General features: G+C 45.2%; 1 protein-coding gene across 1 annotated transcript in view; it reads left to right on the forward strand.

The window, feature by feature from the left end:
* SND1 (staphylococcal nuclease and tudor domain containing 1) overlaps window positions 1-23,925 on the forward strand; it is a 967,943-nt gene that overhangs the window by 346,636 nt on the left and 597,382 nt on the right. Inside the window, exon 13 of the mRNA XM_082257077.1 lies at window positions 18,597-18,707. Within this exon, the coding sequence (XP_082113203.1) occupies window positions 18,597-18,707 (111 nt within the window). The remainder of the gene's footprint in view (window positions 1-18,596; window positions 18,708-23,925) is intronic.

Below are 23,925 nucleotides of genomic sequence, written 5' to 3' on the forward strand. Positions count from 1 at the left end.
GTTCCCTACAGGAGTAGGACACTAGGCAGGAAAAAGCTTTACCACGCCTATGGGGCTGTCCCTGCAGGCATAACCCCACACACTCTGCTATAGCCCTCAGTTTGTTTCTGCCTAGTTTAGGAGTTGGACCTAGTTCCCATGCGTGAGCAGGTTATAGTCCAGCACTAGGTCTTGCCACTACAGAGCCCTGTTGGGTGGGGACGAGCCCACAAGTGGACCATCTCGCTGGGACGCGAACAACCTGGAACACCTTTAGTCGCTGCGTACCCCCTCGCTGGCAGCACCACCACCACGGGTGGGAGGTAGTCTGTTTGGAGCAGCGCCCACATCCAAAAAGGGGTTGAGTAGTGTTTGACTTTGGCCACTATCAAAGGCCAAGTGTCTGCTTTGGCTTTGTATTTTCAACGTCCTTTAGCTACGCATGCCTTAATTCACACAGGGGGGTACGTCATATGGCACCCCCAAGGCCCTTTGCCTCTGTGGGATCTTTAATTTTGGTATCTGTTCTTCAAAAATCTCCTTTTGAGAACATTAGGGAGATTACCCTGCTTACAATTATCTCAGAAGGTTGCCTTTTAGTTGGCTATCGCTTTTGCCCGCAGGGCGTCTGAATGGGTGGCGTTGTCTTGCCGCTCACCTTATCTGGTGGTTCACAGGGATAAAGTGGTACTTCGACCTAATCAGTCATTTCTTCCTAAGGTGGTTTCTAATTTCCATTTGAATGAAGATATTATGCTGCCTTCACTCTGTCCTAAGCATCCCAAAGAAATAGCTTTGCATTCTTTGGATGTGGTCTGGGCAATCAGAGTTTACCTGGTGGCCACTGAATCCTTCAGGAAATTAGACTTTTTTTTTTGTCCTTACCGAAGGACCTCGTAAAGGAATGGCTGCGTCTGCTGCAACTATATCCAGATGGATCAGGCAGACGGTGGTTCAGACCTATTCACTAAAGGGTCAGGTTCTTTGCCAGTGAAGGCGCATTCACTAGAGCGCTGAGTGCCTCTTGGACTTTTCGCCATCAGGCATCAGTGATGCATGTTTGCAAGGCGACAACTTGGTCGTTGGTGCACACGTTCACAAAATTCTACAAGGTAGATGTATTGGCATCTTCTGATGCTTTTTTTGGCCGCACGGTTTTGCAGGCTTCTGTGTAAAAGAAAAAATATTCTCTTTGAGGGTGTATGTTGTTTCTAGGTGAGCTCCAGTTGTTCCTGGTTGAGCTCCATATTACCTGGGTCTCGAAGATAAGCCTTTGGGGAATTATTTCTTTGCATTTTTTCCCACCCCTCATGCTAATACTACTTTGGGACGTCTCAATGGTCAAGAAGATAAGGTGCTTCATCTGTCAATGAATAGAGAAAATTGGATTTTATAACTTACCGCAAAATCCTTTTTTTTTTTTCTTTTTGAAGTTCATTGAAAGACGCAGCACCCGCCCCTCTAATTTTGAGTGGAATGGGGTCTTCTAAACACTGCTTGCAACGAAACTGAAGGCTGTAGCAGTGTGGGGTTATACCTGCAGGGACAGCCCCATAGGCATGGTAAAGCTTTTTCCTGCCTAGTGTCCTACTCCTGTAGGGGCCAGCATAACCCAATAGTTAAGAAGATATGAAGCTGCATCTGTCAATGAACTTCAGAGAAAATGATTTCATGTGAAGTTAAAATTCTTTTTTTTTTTTTTATATGGAGCCTAGGTAGGTAAAAAGCAAGATTGCTTGCACCCTGATGATCTTTGATCTCTTCCATGTTTAGGTTGATCTCCACCTCACCAGGATTGCCTACACCTGCTCTAAAGCTACTTATTCAGATGCAACACAGAGTATATCCCTCCATTTCTCATCATAATGCCTACTCCAATTAGTCAGTGCCTGCATCCCCCTCATTGCATTAAGTATCCATGTTTATTGGGAAAAGCTTTAGGGCTAAACAACACTTTTACAATGCATTGTTTCCATGCATTCTCACACAGTAAATGCATGAGCACCGATGGTGCTATTTCCTTTTGCATGGAAGAAGTATAAGTCACTCACTGGACACAGCAGAGCACTGATCGCTTTACCGGGCTACTGTGAGCAGCTGTCATACCACACTGGTCTCTATAACCAATCGGCAATCTAATGGAGAGTAGTAAACTGCCAATTCCTGGCATCAAAGTTTACTAATGTGTAATTTGTGATTGGTCACACAAAAAAGATGGGGGTGAGAAATATTTTATTTACCACTTCAGCCCCGGAAGGTTTTATCTCCCCTTCCTACAAACTACAAACTATTGGATAGATTTATGGACTTTTTTGTTTTTCCCGTAATGGTGGTAATTAGCGATTTTTCTCTTGAGTTCATTGACGGACACAGCTTCAGATCGTCATAACCATTGGGTTATACTGCCTCCCTACAGGAGTAGGACACTAGCCAGAGAAACTGCTATAGGCAGTTTTTTTTTTTTTTGTCTGCCTAGTCAGGAGTAAGGACCTAGTTCCTTGCTAGGATCTTTGGTCCTGGACATTTTTTCTTTTTAAATAGAAATGTTTTTCCCCTGGATTTTTCCTGTGAGATCTACAATCAACTGCCGGAATGGGTGATGGGCTGGATAATCTAGATCCAGTGATCACCTTAGTCTGGCTAGCCAACGCACACAGACCTCAGCTCCGCGCTAGGCCGGCCGTGACATAGCCCCACTGTATGGGGGCTGGCCTGCGAGTTAAGCATCTTGCGAGGTCGGATACGAACGGGTCTCGACCCAAGTCGCTGGGTTCCTCCTGGCCAACAGCCCCCCATTTCGACGGAGAGGGGTTATGTCTGGAGTGGTGCCTGCCTGGTTCGTTGTATGGTGAGTAGCTGTCCCTCTCCCCCCTGGAGGGTTTTGGGGTTGACGTGAGCCCCTCGAAACGGTTCCCATCCTTGGTCAGGCACCCCCTCGTCATTTGTCCCCCATCCTACCCACCTCCACATATGTCGGGGTTGTTTGGTTGGTCTGATACACCTGGGGTGGAGGCAGGGCGCTATGCTGGCAATAGGGGCCAGGGGTTGTGCTGCTGGCGACTGGATGATCGTTTGGGGGGGTTGCACATGATGTGGGCTCCTGTCAGGGCCCCCATGTCCTGCCTGGGTATGTCCTAGAGGCCCGGGTTCCCTCCTGGGTCCCTGTAAGCCTTGTGGTGCTGCACAGCACCGCCATTTTGTTGTAGCATGTGTTTTCCTATACTTGGCCATGTTTTTTTGTAGTCTGGTGGCCATTTTTTGGTGGCTTGCCATAGAAAATAGCGGTAGCCATGACAGTGAAGCCCTGCAGGCAGCAATTTGGGCTTTCACTTCCTAATCACCATGCGTGGAGTGTAGATTTTCCTGGTGGCGGCAGGTGTCTGTTTCTGCTGGCTGGGGAGTCAGTGTGGTGGGGGATGTCCCTTGCAGTGTTACACTTTTTTTGTGGGGTCCCCCTGGTGGCTCATGGAGTGTTTGGAGCACTTCTCACCACATGATCCCCTCTCTGGGGCTGCGGGGCCCTCCGGGTCCCAACCATCTATTGATGCACTGACGGTGGTCCTGGAGTCCTTTGTGTCCTGGGTGAAGGTGGTCTTCGGGCAACGGGCTAGCAAAAAGAGCCCCCTGCCTTCCCCATCTGTCTCAGATCCTGAATCTGATATGGTCGCCGCGGACATGGGTCACCCTGCTGGGTCTGCAACCATGCGCCCACTATCCTCATATAGTGGGGATGATTCTTCCACGTCTGCAATGTTGCACGAAAAGGAAGCACTGACTGTATCTGGGCATGAGAACTTAAGAATGGAGGACGCAGCTGCGACGGAGGTGCAGGTTCCCTTTTGGCACTTACAAGCCATTCAGCGTGACAAAGGTGTTTCTTTTCCCCGCCTATTTTGGCAGAATTGTCGCTAGAGTGGGGATGACCAAAGCATCCCAGTAGGGTCCCTAAGCGCTTTACTAGGCGTTACCCCTATTAGGAGTCCCTTCTCATGAAGTGGACTGTTGCACTGGTGATGGACCTTCCGGTTTGCAGGTTGAACAAGGCAACCATTTCCCGTTGAAGAGTCCCCGGCCATTAAAGGAATCCGGCTCACAGGCAGGTGGAGGCTGTGGCCCACAATATGTACACTCTGGCTGGTTCGGCACGGAGGCTGGTATTCACCATTGCCCTGGTGTTGCAAACTGACTGAGTAGGCTAAGCTTTTACGCCATGACCAGGAGGGAGAACAGCTCCCCCCTGCCTTTGTTGAGCAGGTGTACCAGCTGGGTCCAGGTCCTGAACTTGTCTGTGATGCGGCTCCCCTAGTGGCTCTGCTCTCTGTTTTGGCAGTGGTCCTTCAGCATGTCTTTTGGCTCAAATGCTGGTCTGCGGAGCAGGCTTCCAAAAAGGCCTTGACTGATCTTCTCTTTCAAGGAGATCACCTGTTTGAAGCTTCCCTGGATGACATCATAAAAGGTCTCACGGGGGAAAAAGAGTACCTTTCTTCCGGAGGCTTCTAAGGGCAAGGAACCTCGTTGAAGATGTGGGCCTTGCTTTTCGGCTCATACTTTTTTTTTCATCCCTCAGGGTCGACTGACACGGACTCAGAGCCTTTCAGGGCCTCTTCTGGAGGATCAAAGCGAACCTTGTCTGGAAAGCTGAGAGCAGGCTTCTCCAGACCCACGGACAAGGCTCCTTCAGCATGAAAGTGCGCCCTCACCCGTATTGGGAGGTGGGGGGGGAGGGCGGCGTCTTCACTGGTTTTACGGGCCTATTCCATCAAGGGTCAGTTTCCTTCTTTCCTTGTTAAGGCACACTTTACTAGGGTGTGCATTGCCTCCTGGGCCTTCCATTATCAGGTGTCAGTGCAGTTTTAAAAAGTGGTTATGTTGGCATCAGCAGATGCTTCTTTTAGCCGCAAGGTTTTGCAGGCTGCCGTTGAGAGGACCTTTTCCTCTTTGAGGGTGTATTGTGTTTTTCAGGTGGGCTCAAGTTGTTTTGGTTGAGCTCCTGTTGCCTGGTGTTTAGCCTTGGAAATTTTTTTGCTGTTCCCACCCCTCAAGTTTAACACTGCTTTGGGACGTCCCTCGGTTATGAAGATGTGAAGCTGTGTCCATCAGTAAACAAAAGCGAAAATGGGATTTTTGACCTTCTGTAAAATCCATTTCTCTGCTGTTCATTGACGGACACAGCACCCACCCCTCTGTGGAGTTGTAATTCTTCTGACACTGCTTGTAACTAAACTGAGTATACCCCCTGGGGACTGCCCATGGGTGTAGCCAAACTTTTTTTTCTGCCTAGTGCCCTACGGTTATGAAGATCTGAAGCTGTGTCCGTCAGTGAACATTAGAGAAATAAATTTTATTGTAAGTTAAAAATCCCATTTTAGCGGGATTGCGGCGGACAAATCTGGCACTAATTTACACTTTTTGGGGACCAGTGACAGTGATCGGTGCTAGGAAAATTCACTCACTGTATAAAAGACATTGGCAGGGAAGATGTTCAGAGGCGATCAAAGGGTTAAGTGTGCTCCTAGGCAGTGCTTTCTAATTGTGTGGGGGATGGACTTACTGAAGTAAGAAAGAAATCCGTGTTCCTGAGTAGAAGGAACACTATTTCTCTCTACCTGTCTGTCTTGTTTACATAGGCAGACCGCCGTTCTGTCATTCCTTTGAGCGATTGCGTGCGGCCGGCGGCTGACTAACCTGCATAAACAGCATAAGCGCGGCTCTGGCGGCGCACACTCGCCCCCTAGAGCCGATGGAGACAATCACGTACAGGTACGTGATTTTGCGCTTAAGAACCGTCCCATGTACATTTACTGCGGCAGTGCAGCCCCTAAGTGGTTAACTGCCGCTTCCGTGATCATGTAATGCTGTACCCAAACAATATTTATCAACCTGCAACTGACACTGGGGGTAACCTTCTAAATACCAGTGATATTAATACAGTGATCAGGGATAATATTATACACTGTCACTGTACTAATGACACTCGCTGGGAAGGTATTAACATCTCAGGTGATCAAGGGGTTAAACGTGTGTCTCACTGTGTAAAGTTTGTACAGTGTGCTGCTTTTACTAACTGATCTTACTTATTGTTCTCTTTATACAGGGCTCTGTGTTTACCAACAGGAGCTCTGGGCTGTGATTCCACACAGCCTGAACAGCAGGTCTCGGCCCTGAATCGCTGACGGGCTCCCAATGTGTGTGCCCTAAACTCAGTAGTAGGTACCGATGTACGGGAATGTAGCTTTGCCTACAGCGGCCATGGTAGGCGCTAAGCTGTTAAATTGGCAACTTTGTATAAAAATATATATATTTTCATTTTCTTTTATTTTCAAAAATTTGTGGAAAAAAAAAATTAATTCTTCAAAAAGACTCACAATTCCTTCTAAAAATACATTTGGGTGTTTATTCTCCAACGTGGTCATTTTGTGGGTGTTTCCACTGACCTGGTGCTTCAAGTCCTCCAAAATGTGATGGGGTGTGTGTATGTATGTGTGTATGTATATATACATATATATATAGTGCCTTGCGAAAGTATTCGGCCCCCTTGAACTTTTCGACCTTTTGCCACATTTCAGGATTCAAACAGATATAAAACTGTAATTTTTTTGTGAAGAATCAACAAGTGGGACACAATCATGAAGTGGAACGACATTTATTGGATATTTCAAACTTTAACAAATAAAAAACTGAAAAATTTGGCGTGCAAAATTACTCAGCCCCTTTACTTTCAGTGCAGCAAACTCTCTCCAGAAGTTCAGTGAGGATCTCTGATCCAATGTTGACCTAAATGACTAATGATGATAAATATAATCCACTTGTGTGTAATCAAGTCTCCGTATAAATGCACCTGCACTGTGATAGTCTCAGAGGTCCGTTTAAAGCGCAGAGAGCATCATGAAGAACAAGGAACACACCAGGCAGCTCCGAGATACTGTTGTGGAGAAGTTTAAAGCCGGATTTGGATACAAAAAGATTTCCCAAGCTTTAAACATCCCAAGGAGCACTGTGCAAGTGATCATATTGAAATGGAAGGAGTATCAGTCCACTGCAAATCTACGAAGACCTGGCCGTCCCTCTAAACTTTCAGCTCCTACAAGGAGAAGACTGATCAGAGATGCAGCCAAGAGGCCCATGATCACTCTGCATGAACTGCAGAGATATACAGCTGAGGTGGGAGACTCTGTCCATAGGACAACAATCAGTCGTATACTGCTCAAATCTGGCCTTTATGGAAGAGTGGCAAGAAGAAAGCCATTTCTTAATGATATCCATAAAAAGTGTTTAAAATTTGCCACAAGCCACCTGGGAGACACACCAAACATGTGGAAGAAGGTGCTCTGGTCAAATGAAACCAAAATCAAACTTTTTTTCAACAATGCAAAATGTTATGTTTGGCGTAAAAGCAACACAGCTCATCACCCTGAACACACCATCCCCACTGTCAAACATGGTGGTGGCAGTATCATGGTTTGGGCCTGCTTTTCTTTAGCAGGGACAGGGAAGATGGTTAAAATTGATGGGAAGATGGATGGAGCCAAATACAGGACCATTCTGGAAGAAAACCTGATGGAGTCTGCAAAAGACCTGAGACTGGGACGGAGATTTGTCTTCCAACAAGACAATGATCCAAAACATAAAGCAAAATCTACAATGGAATGGTTCACAAATAAACATATCCAGGTGTTAGAATGGCCATGTCAAAGTCCAGACCTGAATCCAATCGAGAATCTGTGGAAAGAACTGAAAACTGCTGTTCACAAACGCTCTCCATCCAAGCTCACTGAGCTCGAGCGGTTTTGCAAGGAGGAATGGGCAAAAATTTGTCTCTCGATGTGCAAAACTGATAGAGACATACCCTAAGCGACTTACAGCTGTAATCGCAGCAAAAGGTGGCACTACAAAGTATTAACTTAAGGGGGCTGAATAATTTTGCACGCCCCAATTTTTCAGTTTTTTTTATTTGTTAAAGCTTGAAATATTCAATAAATTTCGTTCCACTTCATGATTGTGTCCCACTTGTTGATTCTTCACAAAAAATTAGTTTTATATCTTTGTTTGAAGCCTGAAATGTGGCAAAAGGTCGCAAAGTTCAAGGGGTCCGAATACATTCGCAAGGCACTGTGTGTGTGTATATGTGTGTGTGTGTGTGTGTGTATGTATGTATGTATATATACACACACACACACACACACATGAAATTAGATGTGTAATTTATGTCCGTATAATTCTTGAAGGTGCTCCTTGGATTTTGGATCCTCTGTTTGGCTAGGCTGTAAAAAAAAAATAAGTCTCACATATGCTGCTATAGCTGCTAGCAATCGGTCTTCTTCCGGTGGGGATGGCTTCCCCTGCCCAGCCCTGCTGGGAGATGACAATTGCTTGGAAGGAGGGATTCCCCTGTCAGCACTGTTGATGGGGGAACCATGTGAATCTTTCCTGCAACCCATGGTTGCAGGAAAGAAATTCACATTGTGTATGGCCAGCATAACTTTTTCGTCCAGCAATGTAAATTTTTAAACCCAATAAACATTCACTGTAAATTTTTGAACCCAATAAACATTCACTGTGAATGTCTCACATATGCTGCTATATGTGAGACAGGTGCTGTGTCTGCAAATACAGCTGCAAGTCTTTTTGGTTAGGTCTACCAGCTTTGCACATCTAAAGAGTCAAATTTTGCCCATTCTTCTTTGCAAAATAGCTCAAGCTCTGTCAGATTGGATGGAGGGCATCTGAACAGCAATTTTCAAGTCTTGTCACAGATTCTCAATTGGATTTAGGTCTGGGCTTTGACTTGGCCATTCTAACACACAAATATGCTTTGATCTAAAATATTCCATTGTGTAGCTCTAGCTGTATGTTTAGGTTTGTTGTCCTGCTGGAAGGTGAACCTCCGCCCCAATCTCAAGTCTTTTGCAGACATGAACAGCTTTTCCTCTAAGATTGCCCTGTATTTTGCTTCAGCCATCTCCCGATCAACTCTGACCAGCTTCCCTGTCCCTGCTGAAGAAAAGAATCCCCACAACATGATGCTGCCACCACCATGTTTAACCACTTTAGGACTGCTCACTGTGCTGCTACTGCGGCACAGTGGCAGCCCTGGGTCCAGCGGCGTAGACCTATGTTGCTGGATTCCTAGCTGTCTCGGCTGCGCGGGCGCCTCCGCCGGAGGCTCGCTCCCGCTGTGTTTAGACACAGCGGGAGTTGGGCCGGAGGAGGAGAGGCGGCTATCACCGCCTCTTTCCCCGATCATCTGGGAACGTGTGAGAAAATCCGCCTGCTTGTGTAAACAAAGCAGGCAGATCTCTGTGACAGACAGGGCGAGATCACAGGATTCAGCATAGCTGAACCTGTGATCTGTCTGTCACAGAAGAACCCCCCTCCCCCCACACACACCAGTAAGCATGAGGCATATATTTAATCCTTTGATCACCAACCGTGTTAACCCCTTCCCTGCCAGTGTCATTATTACAGTAACAGTGCATATTTTTTGCACGGAGTACTGTAGTAATGTCACTGGTTCCCCCAAAAGTGTCAAATGCCAGTTAGGGGGTCAGAGGTCCGCGGCAATGTTGCAGTCCCGCAAAAAAATCGCAGATCGCTGCCATTACTAGTAAAAAAAATAAAAATGACAAATCTTTCCCGTAGTTAGTAAACACGATAAGTTTTGCGCAAACCATTCAAAATACGCTTATTGCGATTTTTTTTTTATTTTATTTAAATGTAGCAGGAAACAAATTGGCCTATAATGTTAAATTTTGATTTGTAAAATTTTTTTGGGGAATGTTTTATATATCAGAATTTGAAAAATATTATTATTTTTTTTTCAATATTGTCGCTTTTTAAAAAAAATAATCGCACAGGTGATCAAATACCACCAAAAGAAAGCTCTATTTGTAGGGGAAAAAAAGGACGTAAATTTCATTTGAGCACAGCATCGCACGACCGCGCAACTGTCTGTTAAATTAACGCAGTGCCGAATTGCAAAATATGGCCTGGTCTGGAAGGGGGTGAAATCTTCCGGTCTAAAGGTGGATAAAAATATGCTCATTGAGAATTTTTTTTGTCAAAGACATTGCTAAATAAATTTTGGCCTAAATATGACAAAAATTGAAAATATTGAATATTTTTTAACACTCAAAGTAGAAAATGTCAATTTTTCGCAAAATATTTGCTCTTTTTTTATTAATATTGCAAAAAATAAAAAAGCTCAGAGGTGATCAAATGCCACCAAAAGAAAGCTGTTTGTGGGGAAAAAAAGGGACCTAAATTTTGTTTAGGTACAGCATTGCATGACCGCGCAATTGTCAGTTAGTCGTGCAGTGCCAAGTTGAAAAAAGTGGCCTGGTCATTGAGCAACCAAATCTTCAGGGGCTATAGTGGTTAATGGTGGGGATGGTGTGTTCAGGGTGATGTGCAGTATTAGTTTTCCGCCACACAATGTTTTGCTTTTAGGCTAAAAAGTTAAATTTTGGTCTAATCTAATGAGAGCACCTTCTCCCAAACTGCAAACAGAACGTCCAATGGCTTTCTTTCAAGAATGACTTTCTTCTTGCCACTTCCATAAATGCCACATTTGTGGAGTGCAGGGCTAATAGTTATCCTGTGGACAGATTAGCCCACCTGAGCTTTTCCATTTTCAGGTGATTGATTGAACAGTGCTTCATGAGTTGGTCAAAGCTTGGCAATCCCTGCTTTAAACTTCTCCACAACTTTATCCCTGACCTGCCTGGTGTGTTCCTTGGCCTTGTTGATGCTGTTTGTTCACTAAGGTTCTCTAACAAACCTCTGAGGGCTTCTCAGAACAGCTATATTTATACTGAGTTAAAATTACACACAGCTGGACTCAATTTTCTTATTGGGTGACTTATAAAGGCAATTGGTTCCACTAGTTAGGCGTATCAGAGTAAAGGTTGCTGAATACAAATGCACACTACACTTTTCAGATATTTATTTGTATAAAATTTGGAAAACCATTTATCATTTTCCTTCCACTTCACAATTATGTGCTACTTTGTGTTGGTCTATTAAATAAAATCCCAGTAAAATTAACGTTTTTGTTTATATCATGACAAAATATGGAAAATTTCAAGCGGTATGAATACTTTTTCGAAGCACTGTACAAACACATGGTGGAGTTCTTGGCTGTCAAAGGTTTTAATTCTATGACGTGAATATTGTCATCCAGGTACCTCTACCAGACAGTAATTCCAAACCCTCTTCTTCCTTTGCAACAATTCAGTTTGGTCAAATTGATTATCCATTAAAATGAAGTAAATTAATTTTGTTTAATTTAATTTGTACCTCACCATCCCTCATGTATTTCGGTGTGGTTGAACAATTTTAAGGCGCAGAGACAAAAGTAGCCCTTTGACATGGGAGTATACAATAACAGGTTGACCCAAAGCCAAGAAAAATGTTTTGATGATTGTGCAGAGCTTGTATTCCAACTGACATAACACACACCTGTCTTTATGCCTGCAAATCCCAAGATATAATTGGTTGTAATTTTGTGAAGTAACATTTAGGGTCTTTTCACACGGGCTTTCCATCTGGCGGACTCAGTTTTTGCTCAGTGGGGATCGATCCACCAATCCCCACTGGGCAGGCGGATGACGGGTCCCTCTCCGCTCACTGTGCTGAGACCTGTCAGAGCCCCGCTCTCCTCTATGGAGAACTGATGAAAACAGACCGCCTTTCTTTTTTTATCCGATCCTCCAGATGAAGGGAAAATTGGATTTTCATCCATCTGTATTTCACAAACTGGATCGGGTGTCAGCGGACATGTCACCACTGACATCCGCTGCTCCATAGGGGTGCATGAAGCGTCCGATGAGGTCCATCAGAAAAAACTCACAGGCGGACCTGATTGGAAAGCCTGTGTGAAAGAACTCTTACTAAAAGAGCTCACCAGATGACCAACACCTTGCTGAAAATAGGACAAATTACGATTTTTTCCTTTGAATTGACTAAATTAATCATTGATGCTACAAGGGACTCCTGTGTTTTTTATATATATTTATATATATATATATATATATACATATATATATATATATATAGATATAATTTTTTTTTTTCTTTATCATTTTGCGAATTTGTTTGAGGGCAGGTTCACATCAGAATCCTCCATAGTGGAGAATGAGTTGTAAATCCCATCAGACCACACAAGTAGTGCATGCACTACTTTAAAAAAAATGCACTGCACTTAATCGTATGGTACTGCGGTACAATGTAATATGATGCCCGCAAACACGCTGCCTTTGTGATCTGCATTTGGAGTCCTGGTAACCATGTATTGGCACCTGAAGCAAATTGAAAAGGCAGTGCACGTTAAGACCGGAATGATTTGCACCCTTGACCAGACCTTATTGTGATTCGGCACTGCATTACTTTAATGGACAATTGCGAGGTCGTGCAAAAGAGTGAACTTATCCTTTTAAGATATTAAACCTGTGAAAAACTTGTAAACACTTGGGGCAGAATTCACTCCAGAATGCAGTGCAGAAAAGGTGTGTTCCATGCACTAGCTGTCCGATTAGAGAGATGCGGGGTCCTTTCCATATGTAACCTCTTACGAAAAGTGAACCTGTCTCTTTTATCATTTTTAATAGCATTTGTATTTTCATTTTTTCATCAGTTTTCATGGATTTAAGTGCCCCGTGTTTTTTTTTTTTTTTTCCATATTGTATGAAATTAGGCCAGCTTTATTTTTTGTCTTTGAAAAAACTTGGCTCTTCCAATGACCACATACCTACTGGAACTAGTGGCACTTTTCCACTGCAAGTACCGGCTAGTACCGGCTCGGCTCTACTCGGCCCTGCTTGGCCCAGTTTGCTTTTCCACTGCTGGTACCGCATGGTATAGGGTCGGAACGGTTCGGTACGGTATAGGTTTGCTTTTCCACTAAAGTAGTACTAAAGTTAAGTGGGTGGGATAACAACGGGGTGGGTGGGATTCTCTGACCAATCAGTGGCTAGTAGTCACTGCATGCAAAGGATTGTGGGATATGGTACCAGTTTGGTACCTGTTGGAACCACAATAGAGTAGGTACTGTTTTTTTCAGAGCCGTACCGTTCGGTTCCATGCAGTGGAAAAGCAAACCTATACCGTACCGCACCGAACCGTTCCGACCCTATACCATGCGGTACCAGCAGTGGAAAAGCACAAAAGCGTGCCGAACCGGTACGGTTCCATGCAGTGGAAAAGCGCCATAGGTGACTTGTATTTACCATGACACCCACAAGCTGTCCAGATTTTTAATTTTGGAACTCAATTGGGTGTCAGAGAATCACATTATGTATTATAGTTTTTCACCTTGTGATGCATCTTTTCCAAGTTATTTCTGATCTAGGTACTTTAGTAAATTTAGAGTTTTTCCCCTCCCCTTGTTGAATTCTAGTGTTTAAGGAATATGGCTAATGTCCCTTTGGAAGTGGTTTACCTTGATTTGAATCAATGCACACATTTTTTTCATTTGTTCCCGTTTTGTCTGATCATTTGTGGAAGCTAGGCTATGCCAGCTGAAAGGTGTGGGGATGTGAAACAAATAGAATTTTGAAATGTCAAAAGTATGTTGTGGATAATTACTTTTGTTCAGTGAACCTTGCGCTGGGCTGGCACAGACTAAATCCCATGCTGCATTTACACACTGTTAAAATGGAGAGGAATGTTTCAGAGAAGCTGCTAGACATTCCCAAACCCCTTCCCAGCCTTTGCAAGTGATGCATTCCTGTACTTGGTGACCATTTTGTGGCAGATAAGTTTTAGATGAGCGTTGCTTACGTAAAAGGCTACATTTATATGCACTGCTCTTAGGAACCATGATCAATTTTTATTTATTGCTCAGGGTTTCGTTAAAATAATTTTGGTAATTTGTAACATGAGTTAATGCTGTGAGACAGAAAATTGCTGTAATCACAGCGAAGCTGAACTACTTCCTCCTTAGAAAGGCGATTGTAAATGGTTTGCAGCATGGCCTATCTGTATTCTTTGGCCTTTTAAACCTAAATGCAGGTCACTTGATTTTGAGTAAATTCCAAAAGTGGAATTTTAGTCATAATCTTGTTTATAGGACTTTACCTTTTTAACAGCACCTGTACTTTACCTCCTGGTATGTAGTTACAGCATGTTCATTTATCAAAAGTAATATCCCATGCCATGAGCCATCAGTTAAGCTAGAAATCTGCTTTAAAAAAAAAAAAAAAAAACAGGATATCCACCAACTTGTGATCAGGCACTTTGGGTATTACATCTGTACGGTTTCACATGTACTATCTAAAGCACGGTACACACTGGTAGTTTTTTCATTCAACCCAGCAGGCTGAACAAAAAAAAAAAAAACTGAAGCCCACAGGAGCCGCTCTACTAAAAATCCAATTTTAGTACAGCTATCCTAAGCAGTTTTCTGAAGGTGGTTTCTCAGGTTTCCAGGCTAAATAAGGCCACACTTTTGCCGGTGGAGAATTCCTCATCTTTTTAGGACCCCGTGGACAAAGAGGAGGCTCTGGTCCGGTACCTCTTCACCATGTCTGGTTTAAGACCGGTGTTTGCGATCACCTTGGTATCCCAGACCTTAACGGAATGGGCTAAGATTTTGCACCAGGATCTGGAGGGGAGTCAAGACCCTTTTGAGCTGGCGGATCAGTTGATCCAAGGGTTACAGTTTATTTTGTGATGCATCCCTGGATGCGGCCCCCTTTGCCCGCAGGGTTTCTGTGGTGGCGGTGATCCTTCGCTGCATGATCTGGTTGAAGTACTGGTCAGCTTATAAGGCTTCTAAAAAGGTGCTGACTGATCTTTCTTCTGTAGGTGACCGTCTGGTGCCTTTATGGAAGAGCTAATTAAGGGCCTCATGGGAGGCAAGATTACATTGCTTCCGCAGGCTGCTAAGGGCAAGAAACCTTGCCGTAAGCGGGTCTCTTCTTTTCGGCTTGCAAGCGGACCTTTCGTCCATCTGGATCGCAGGAAAAGGGTTTGAGATCCAAACCGTAACTTTGTGGGAGGCTCCAAGAGACCCTGGAATGGTAAGTCCAAAGCGGGCACTTCGGGTCCTGCAGACGAGCCTTCCCCAGCCTAAAGGGGGTGCCCTCATCCGTTTTTGGGGTGGGGGTACATCTTTGCTGCTTTCCTGATCTGTAGACCTTGCTCATTGAGGACAAATGGGTTCGCAAACTGATTTGGTTCGGTTACAAGATCGCGTTTTGGTCCTTGCCTCCGTCCACAAAGCTGGACTACTTGGGTGTGACGCTGGATTCAGCACCAGCCCTGGTGTTGCTACTGCAGCTATAGGATGCTGTTTGGCTCCCGTTGTCTAACCATCTGTCATTACTCTGGACTTGCATGCAAGTGCTGGGTCTGATGGTCTCCACCTTCGGGGTGGTTTCGTTTGCGCAGTTCTACACCAGACCTTTCCAAAGGGAGATTCTGATCAAATAGAACAAGGATCTGCTGTCATTGAACAATCTGATCCTGTTGAGTCGGGGTTCGAGGGAGTCTCTCCCATGGTGGCTCTGATCCCCGGCTCTACATGTGGGGAAAATCTTTCCTTCCCCCTGTATTGGACTGTAATCACCACGGATGCCAGTCTGTCCACATGGGAAGGTGTCTTGGTAGTGTGTTCGGCCCAAGGTGTCTGTACTCGGGAGGAGTCGAGGTTGCTGATCAACATCCTGGAAATTTGGACGATCAGACTTTGTCTCAATGGACAGATCATCTGCAGGGACGCCCATTGTCGGATACAATCGGACAATGCTATGGCTGGGGCATATGTCAATCATCAAGGGGTCCCGGGAAGTAGCTGGCATCTTGAGGTGAGCAGAACGATATGTTCCGGCCCTCCTCTGCTGTGCACATTCCGGGGGTAGGGAATTGGCAAGCAGACTGTCAGTTGGCAGACGTTGGACCCGGGAGAATAATCTCTTCACCAGGAGGTGTTTAATAAACTGTCTTCGGTGGGGGACCCCTGCTGTGGAGCTGCTGGCTTCCCATCTCAACAAGAAGGTGCAGAGGTTCGTGTCAAGGTCTCGGGATCCTCTGGCAGACGCTCTGTTGGCACCTTGGAGTCAGCATAGTCTGATTTACGCCTTTGCTCCAATACAACTTCTGTCGAGACTGCAACGCCAGTCATTCTGGTGACACCAGACTGGTCTCACTGGTCTTGGTACGCAGGCCTGGTAAGGCTAGTGCCTCCTGGGCCTTCCATCATTAGGCATCAGTGGTTCAGGTGTGCAAGACGGCTACGATGTCGTCTGTTCACATATTCACGTAATTTTATAAGGTGTATGTACTTGCATCTTCGCTTTTGTAGGCTGCGGTTGCAGAGGCTTCTGCTTCTTGAGGGTGAAAGTTTAAACTGGTGGTGTGCTCCAGTTGTTCCTAGTTGAGCTCTTGTTACCTGGTTGGCTATGTTTAGCCTTGTTGGTAATTCTGGGTTTGCTGTGTTTTTTTTCTTTCCCACCCCTCATGTTAACACTGCATTGGGACATCCCACTGGTCTGAAGAATTGAAACTCTAACTGTCAATGAACGAAAGAGAAAACTGTATTTTTGTCTTACCGTAAAATCCTTTTCTATGAGGTTCACGGGCAGACACAGCACACGCTCCTCTGTTGAGGTTATTTGTTCTTCTGACACTGCTTGTTAACTGGAGTCCTACAACAGGAAGTGATTGTATACCCTATGGGACTGCCCCAGGGGCGTAACCAGAAAGGTTTCTGCCTAGTCTTACTCCTGAAGAGGCAGCATGAAGCCCACTGGTCTGAAGAATTGAAGCTGTGTCGGCCAGTGAACTTCTGAGAAAAGGATTTTACGGTAAGACTAAAAACCAGTTTTTTCATACGGTGCTCTTGTGACCCGGTTAGGGCTCCTGTGTCCTGGTTAGGGCTCTTATGTTTAGCCTTGGGTTATTTTCCCCACCCATTTTCCTTTTTAGCACTGCTCTTGGACGTCCCACTAGTTAAGATTTATAGAGTGCTGTGTCCATCGATGAACCAAAGAGAAAATGTAATTTTTGTACTTAAACGTAATTAAACTGTACGTAAAATGTATTTGTCTGAGTTCGACGGACACAGCACCCACCCCTCCATGGAGTTCTGATACTTAAGTACTGCTTGCTACTAAACTGATTACCTAGAGCAGAGAGGGCGGTTATATACCAGCTGCGGACGGCCCATGGGCGTAGCCAGGTGTTTTTTTTTCTGCCTAGTCCTACTGCTGGAGGAGGCAATATAACCCACTAGTTATGATTTATGGAGTGCTGTGTCTGTCTGAACTCAGAGAAATAGATATTATGGTAAGTACAAACATCCAATTTCTGCTTATTGTAGTTCATAACATTTCCAATCAAAATGACGAAATGCTAGTACACACATAACTTTATAGGAATGCTGACAGCGGGTTTCTCAAAGTATTCTCTGACCTAAAGTGTTTCATTTTCATTTATATAGGATTTCTGGTGGATTGAGTCACTTCCTGCCACCATATAAATTTAGGGACTCAACTAAAAATGTTTTCTTACCATAGTTCCTGGCTTTTATACCTGCCCCCCTAGCAATCTAACTTTTGAATGTGCGGTTTCCTAATCATAGGGTACAGAATTATATTCTGGAAATAATGGTATGCAGCTACTTTCAGGTAATTGAACACTAGCAAAGCTGTAAGGACAGTCCTGCATAAACTCTTCGAGTCTCTGTATTTCAGTATACTCGATGAAAGATGTAGATATACTGTATATCCTTTTCTAGCCTTTTCTTGAGCAGGATTTAGTGGTTTCTCCTAAGTCTTCATATATACCTAGACTATTATAGACTTGCCTTTTAAACATATTACTTTAGTAAACCTTTAATTGAACCACAAGCTGTAAGAAATACTAGGGCTTTATGCCTTTTTTTTTCATAGTGTGCTGCTTCAGTCCCTTTTGGGTTAACTATAGTGTTAGCTGCAACTCAATCTGATGCAGCTAGAAGCAACAGTTTTTTTTTTATGAATTTTCAGTAAGGACACCTGTGTAGCCTCTTTCCTGATTCCACCATGCATGCTAGCTCTTTATTGCATCTACACATTTGTGGGTTAATGGTTTACTGCACAATTTGTTATGCAAGTTCTAAAGTAATAGATGTCAAATGTGCAGTGTACCTACAATGCACTACACATGCAAAGCGCAAAAATAGTGTCTGCATCAGTTTGGTCGCCACAGTTTAACTTTACAAGAAATGTAGAGACCACTTGTAAAATGTCAGCTGCCTTGGTAATATGTACTATAAAGTTAAAAAAGGGAGTAACCAGAGTTGAAATATGGGAGCTACCATTACCCCTCTAGCAATACACACCAAACTGAGCATGTGCAGAGTGACTCCAAAGGTTGTCTTGGGAGATAAATTGGGGATAGTGAAATAATAGGATCAGAGAAGACAGGGTCAAACAGCTTTTTTTACACAATGCAAAGGATTAACCCCTTAGGTTCCACAGTGATTATAAGAAGCATGCTTTACTGCATATACAGATTGCTTTTACTGTTGTGGGTTTAGTACACTTTAATTTCAGTTTCACATTTCTCCTAATCATTTGCAATTAGATTTTATAAGCATTGAAACCTTTTTTTCTGACTTGTTGTTTGTTTTGTTCTAGAAACATTGCAGAAGCTCTTATAAGCAAAGGTCTGGCCACTGTGATCCGTTACCGTCAGGATGATGACCAGAGATCTTCGCACTATGATGAGCTGCTAGCAGCAGAGGCCAGGTAGGTTCCATCCTATTTCACACAAATCAAATCAGCAGATTAATCCCAGTAGTCTATTTAAAAAGAATCTGTAAGATTGCGATTATCAAAATACTATATTTTTTTTTTTGGTACATGTCACTTTGCACTGCCTGTGTATGGCCATGATCATATTGCATTGTGGAGTTGTGTGTGTTTTTGTTCTCCTTTAAAGAGGAACTAAACCCTCCTCTGCAAGTTGTACCTATAGGTAAGCCTATGATAAGGCTTACCTATAGGTACTGTAAATATCTCCTAAACTTGTACCGTTTAGGAGATATTTACCTTCGTGCCGTTCCTTCAGAGCCCCGTGCCGTGACTGTCGGCTCCCACGCGCATGCGCGGGAGTGACGTCACCGCGGCTCCGGCCAATCAGATGGCCGGATGCCGCGATCCCGGAAGATGGGCGACTAGACATGTCGCCCGTCATAGAGGTGACCGGACAGCACGGTGGGGGCTCGTTCTAAGGTAAGTATTTCATAATGAGCTAGTATGCGATGCATACTAGCTCATTATGTATTTCTCTTTCAGGTTGTTAAAAAAAAAAAAATTACAGAGTTTACAACCTCTTTAACCAGAAAAGCTAGTTTATAGCTCTTTCAAGGGCATGGACTGTATTATGCTTCCCCACTATAAAAGCCCCAAACAGTCTGCATTTAATATTTAATTACTGGAGCGGGGTTCTGATACAAATAAGTTACTGTATGCTTTTCCTGGTTATTCCGTTTTATATTTCAGTCAAATTTTTTTTTATTTTATACACCAATTTGAGAACTTCTGCATCCCAACAATTTGTCAGATGATCTGCACTTCTGCTTATAAGTTTTGTTATCCAGGTGCCCCATTCGAATACCAAAATCCTTTTTCTCTAGCGCTCATTGACAGACGTAGTCCTCGGTGATACACCACCTTCGGGTTATGTTGCCTCCACAGGAGCAGGACTAGACAGGAAATTAAAAAGCTCTGGCCACACCCCAGGGGCAGTCCCAGAGGGTATATCCTCTCTCTCTCTGCCTCAGCAAATCAGTTATTTTCTGTCTAGTTAGGAGTAAGGACCTAGATACCTTGCTGGGATCTTAGGTCCTGGCAAGAATTTTTTCTTAAAGGATTTTTTAGACAGCTTTTTTTTTCTCCAGTGTTCCTGTGAGATCTTCAAGCAAGAAAGCTGAACTGGGCGACGGGCTGGATGTTGAGATCCGGTGGTCACCCCAGTTCAGCCTACGAGCGCGTGCAGGCCATAGCTCCGCGCTGGGTCGGCCGCGACAAAGTCCCATTAAAGGACTGTCCACGCGAGTTAAACGTCTCGCTGAAACGCCAAAGACCATGAGTCACGGCGTCCGTATCGGTCGACAGCCCTCCCGCCCCGGTGGAGAGGGGTACTGTCAGGAGTTGGTGCCCGCCTGGTTCCGGTATGGTGAGTAGTATGTTCCCCCTTTCCCCCTGACGGGTTTTGTGGTGAACGCGGGCCCCTCTCTGTATGGTAAGATAGAGTCCCTTTCTATCCTACAACATGACACAGATCCTCCTACTTTGAGTGTGATTTTATGTGTGCAAAAAGCCAGGAGGCTTGGTTTGGGAGCTAACAATCTAATTGTATACATGTTTTAAAGATGTAATCTGTGGCATTCTGGGAATCTTATGGGTTAAGAATAAGCTACCTACCAGTCAGAAGCCACGGACATGTAGACTGCCTTCCTAATCAGATCTCCAGCTATTAGCAGGCCTCCCGAACGGCCATGCGGTCCGCCAGGGCCGGTACCGCCAACCACACCATATCCCCATGCAGAGAGAGTGTTGTGTGCCCTGCAGCACACCGCTATTCAGTACGGGCCGCCGCCATTTTTTTTGCTGGATCGCACGAGTCGCCATTTTGGCGTAGCCTCGTGTCTCCAGCATGGGGGCGGCCATGTTTGAGGTGATCCAAACACCTCGTGGAGCTTGGGGGAGGCGCCGGAAGGCGTACAGAGGGGCGGAGCCGCCTCCTTTTTTCCTGGGCAGCCAGCCAAAAGACTTCCTGTTTGTCAAGACAGCGCTGTAACCTGTTGCAGTTAAACTCTGAGCATCAAGTGGTGAGCCTGGGGGTCTATCTCCCTCTCCCTCTCTCTCGATCGATAGGGATCCCTAGCAGGTAACACTAAGGGGCTTTTGTGGCGCTGGGGGTCGAAAAAAAAAAAAAAAAAAAGTTTTATTTTTGAATTATATTATCCAGGAAGTAACTGGAATTATCATGGACCCTGCCACACATATTCCCCCACCTGTTTCCCTCGAGGGGGCCACGGGACCCGCCGGTGCACAGAGTATAGAGTCATTTACAGCAATTTTGGAGTCTCTGGTGGCTCGGGTGGAGGCGGCCTGTCAGGGACGGGGGTCAAGGAAGCGACCCCCGCCTACCCCTATACCATCTGACACCTCTGACTCAGATTCAGAGGTGGTCACGGCAATTGCAGGTTCCTCTGCAAGGGCTGTTATCCCAGGTAAAGCCCCCTCAGACAGTGAGGAGGACGCTTCTTCTCCTGCTATTATTCAGGAAGAAGCATTGGTGGACGCACTAGTTGTGGCAGTGCAGGAAACCTTAAAACTTGAGGCTTTACCGGCAGAGGCAACTGAAACAGAGATTCCTTTTGGTACTAATAAGCCCATCAAGACGATGAAGGCTTTTCCTGTACCTAAATGTTTCGGTAATCAGATTAAAGGAGAATGGGAGCATTCTAAACGTACCTTTACTATTTCCAAGCGTATTGCTAGACGTTATCCGTTTGAGGAATCCATCATTAAGAAATGGACGGTACCACCAGTCGTGGATCCGCCTATTTCCAGGCTGAATAAAGCCACGGTTATTCCAGTGGAGGACACTTCGTCCTTTAAGGATCCGGTGGATCGAAAGATGGAAGCAGAGTCCCGCACCATCTTCTCTCTGATAGGGTCAGCTTTTAGACCAGTAATTGTTATTGGTCTAGTTTCCCAGACACTTACGGAATGGGCGAAAATGGTACGCCAAGAACTTAGGGGAAAAGATATTCCCCAGGAGACATCTGATTTGATGGAACAGATTATACAAGGGCTACAGTTTATCTGTGACGCAGCCTTGGACACTACTCCCTTATTAGGGCATGCATCTATGTCAGCGGTGATCCTCAGACGTGTGCTGTGGTTAAAATGCTGGTCAGCTGACCTAGGTTCCAAAAAGACCTTGACAAATCTCCCCTTTCAGGGGAATCGTCTATTTGGGGCCAACCTAGATGAAATCATTAAGGATGCCACTGGGGGCAAGAGCACTTTTTTGCCACAGGCTGCTAAAGCTAAGGGACCTCGCAACAAGCGAGGACCTTTCTTTACCGCCCATAAAGGGCGCCCGGCTGGTACTAGCGGGAAAGGCAAGACTCCTCCAGGAGGGTTCAAGAAGGGGACCAACCCAGCCAAACCCGAAGCAAAGGAGTACACAGCCTGAAGGTGCGCCCCCACCCGGTTTCAGGGTGGGGGGACGTTTTCACCGGTATTCAGGACATTAGATCGAGCATCAACCACTACTACCGGTGTGATTCTTCCCTTCCAACATTTTAGTACTACAGGAAGCGGTAGTTACCGTTCCCTGAATAGATCTTTTCCTTTACCTTTTCCCAAGATTAGTCTCGATACCTCACAGGAATCGGATCTGGTTGACCAGATAGGCCAAGTAGCCTCTAGTCGGGTGACTTCGGTCCCTGAGGTTCAACCAGAAAAGATCACCTTTCCTGATAACTATCAGGTATCTGATAAATGTGTGGGAACAGAAAACGACCAGACTTTCTCGGATGGTCGGGGCCAGATACCTCTAGGGACGCCTGGTTCAGATTCAATCAGCGCCAGTGGTCCTAGAAATTCTAGGCTGGCCTCCTCAAGCCGGCCTGGCCGACTTGGACATGTTAGTCGTACACGTTCCGTGGGAACTTCGTCTCAGGGAGTGTCTGTGGTCTCAAGGACCTATTTACCATCATGCTTTACAGTCGCTGGGTTTAATGGCCTGGCCATTGAGACCCAAGTACTGAAGGACAGAGGTTTGTCAGCTTCAGTCATTCCTACCCTTATTAAAGCAAGGAAAGCGACTTCCAGCAAAGTCTATTATCACACATGGAAAACTTATATTGCGTGGTGCGAATCTTTAGGATTTCCTCCACGTACCTATTCGGTGTCTCGAATATTGGCCTTTTTGCAACAAGGGGTTGAGCAGAAGCTAGCCTTGAGCACCATCAAGGGTCAAGTTTCAGCATTAGCAATCTTCTTTCAGAAGCCTTTAGCTACCAAATCCTTGATGCGGAATTTCATCCAGGGGGTGCGGCACCTGGCTCCTCCAGTCCGCGCGCCCTTACCGCCTTGGGATCTTAATTTGGTTTTGTCGGTTCTACAGAAACCTCCCTTTGAAAACATCAGGGAGATTCCCTTGCTTACTTTATCCCAGAAGGTGGCCTTCTTGGTGGCTATTACTTCTGCTCGCAGGGTGTCAGAACTGGCTGCATTATCATGCCAGTCACCATACCTAGTGATTCATAGGGATAAGGTAGTACTTCATCCTAAGCCATCTTTTCTTCCCAAGGTGGTTTCAGATTTTCATCTGAATGAAGATATTGTACTACCTTCCTTGTGTCCTCAGCCCAAGCATCATCGGGAACAGGCGTTGCATTCCTTAGATGTGGTTCGGGCAATCAGGGTATACCTGAAAGCTACGGAATCATTCCGTAAGACGGATTCACTTTTTGTGATCACGGATGGCCCCAGAAAGGGTTTGCCTGCATCTGCCGCGACCATTGCCAAATGGATTAGACAAACGGTGGTACAGGCTTATTCTATTAAGGGTCAGAGCCCTCCGTTCCCTGTTAGGGCGCACTCCTCCACTCGAGCGCTCAGTACTTCCTGGGCCTTTCGCCATCAGGCGTCAGTGGTCCAGGTATGTAAGGCGGCCACCTGGTCGTCGGTACATACCTTTACAAAGTTCTATAAAATTGATGTGACGGCATCGGCGGATGCCTCATTTGGCCGCAAGGTTTTGCAGGCCGCAATTTGAGGAGACCGGTGGTCTACCTCGAGGGTTTTTTCTGTTTGAAAAAAAAAAATAATTTTTTCTCTTTTTTTGTTGAGTCTCATCATTAAGGATGAGCATTGTAAACTTCTAGTTGGCACCGGTTGGGCCTTCTAGATTGGGATTTGATTTCCATTTTCCCACCCC

The sequence above is a fragment of the Pelophylax lessonae genome, assembly GCF_965119305.1.
Source record: "Pelophylax lessonae genome assembly, chromosome: 4".
Lineage (NCBI taxonomy): Eukaryota > Metazoa > Chordata > Amphibia > Anura > Ranidae > Pelophylax > Pelophylax lessonae.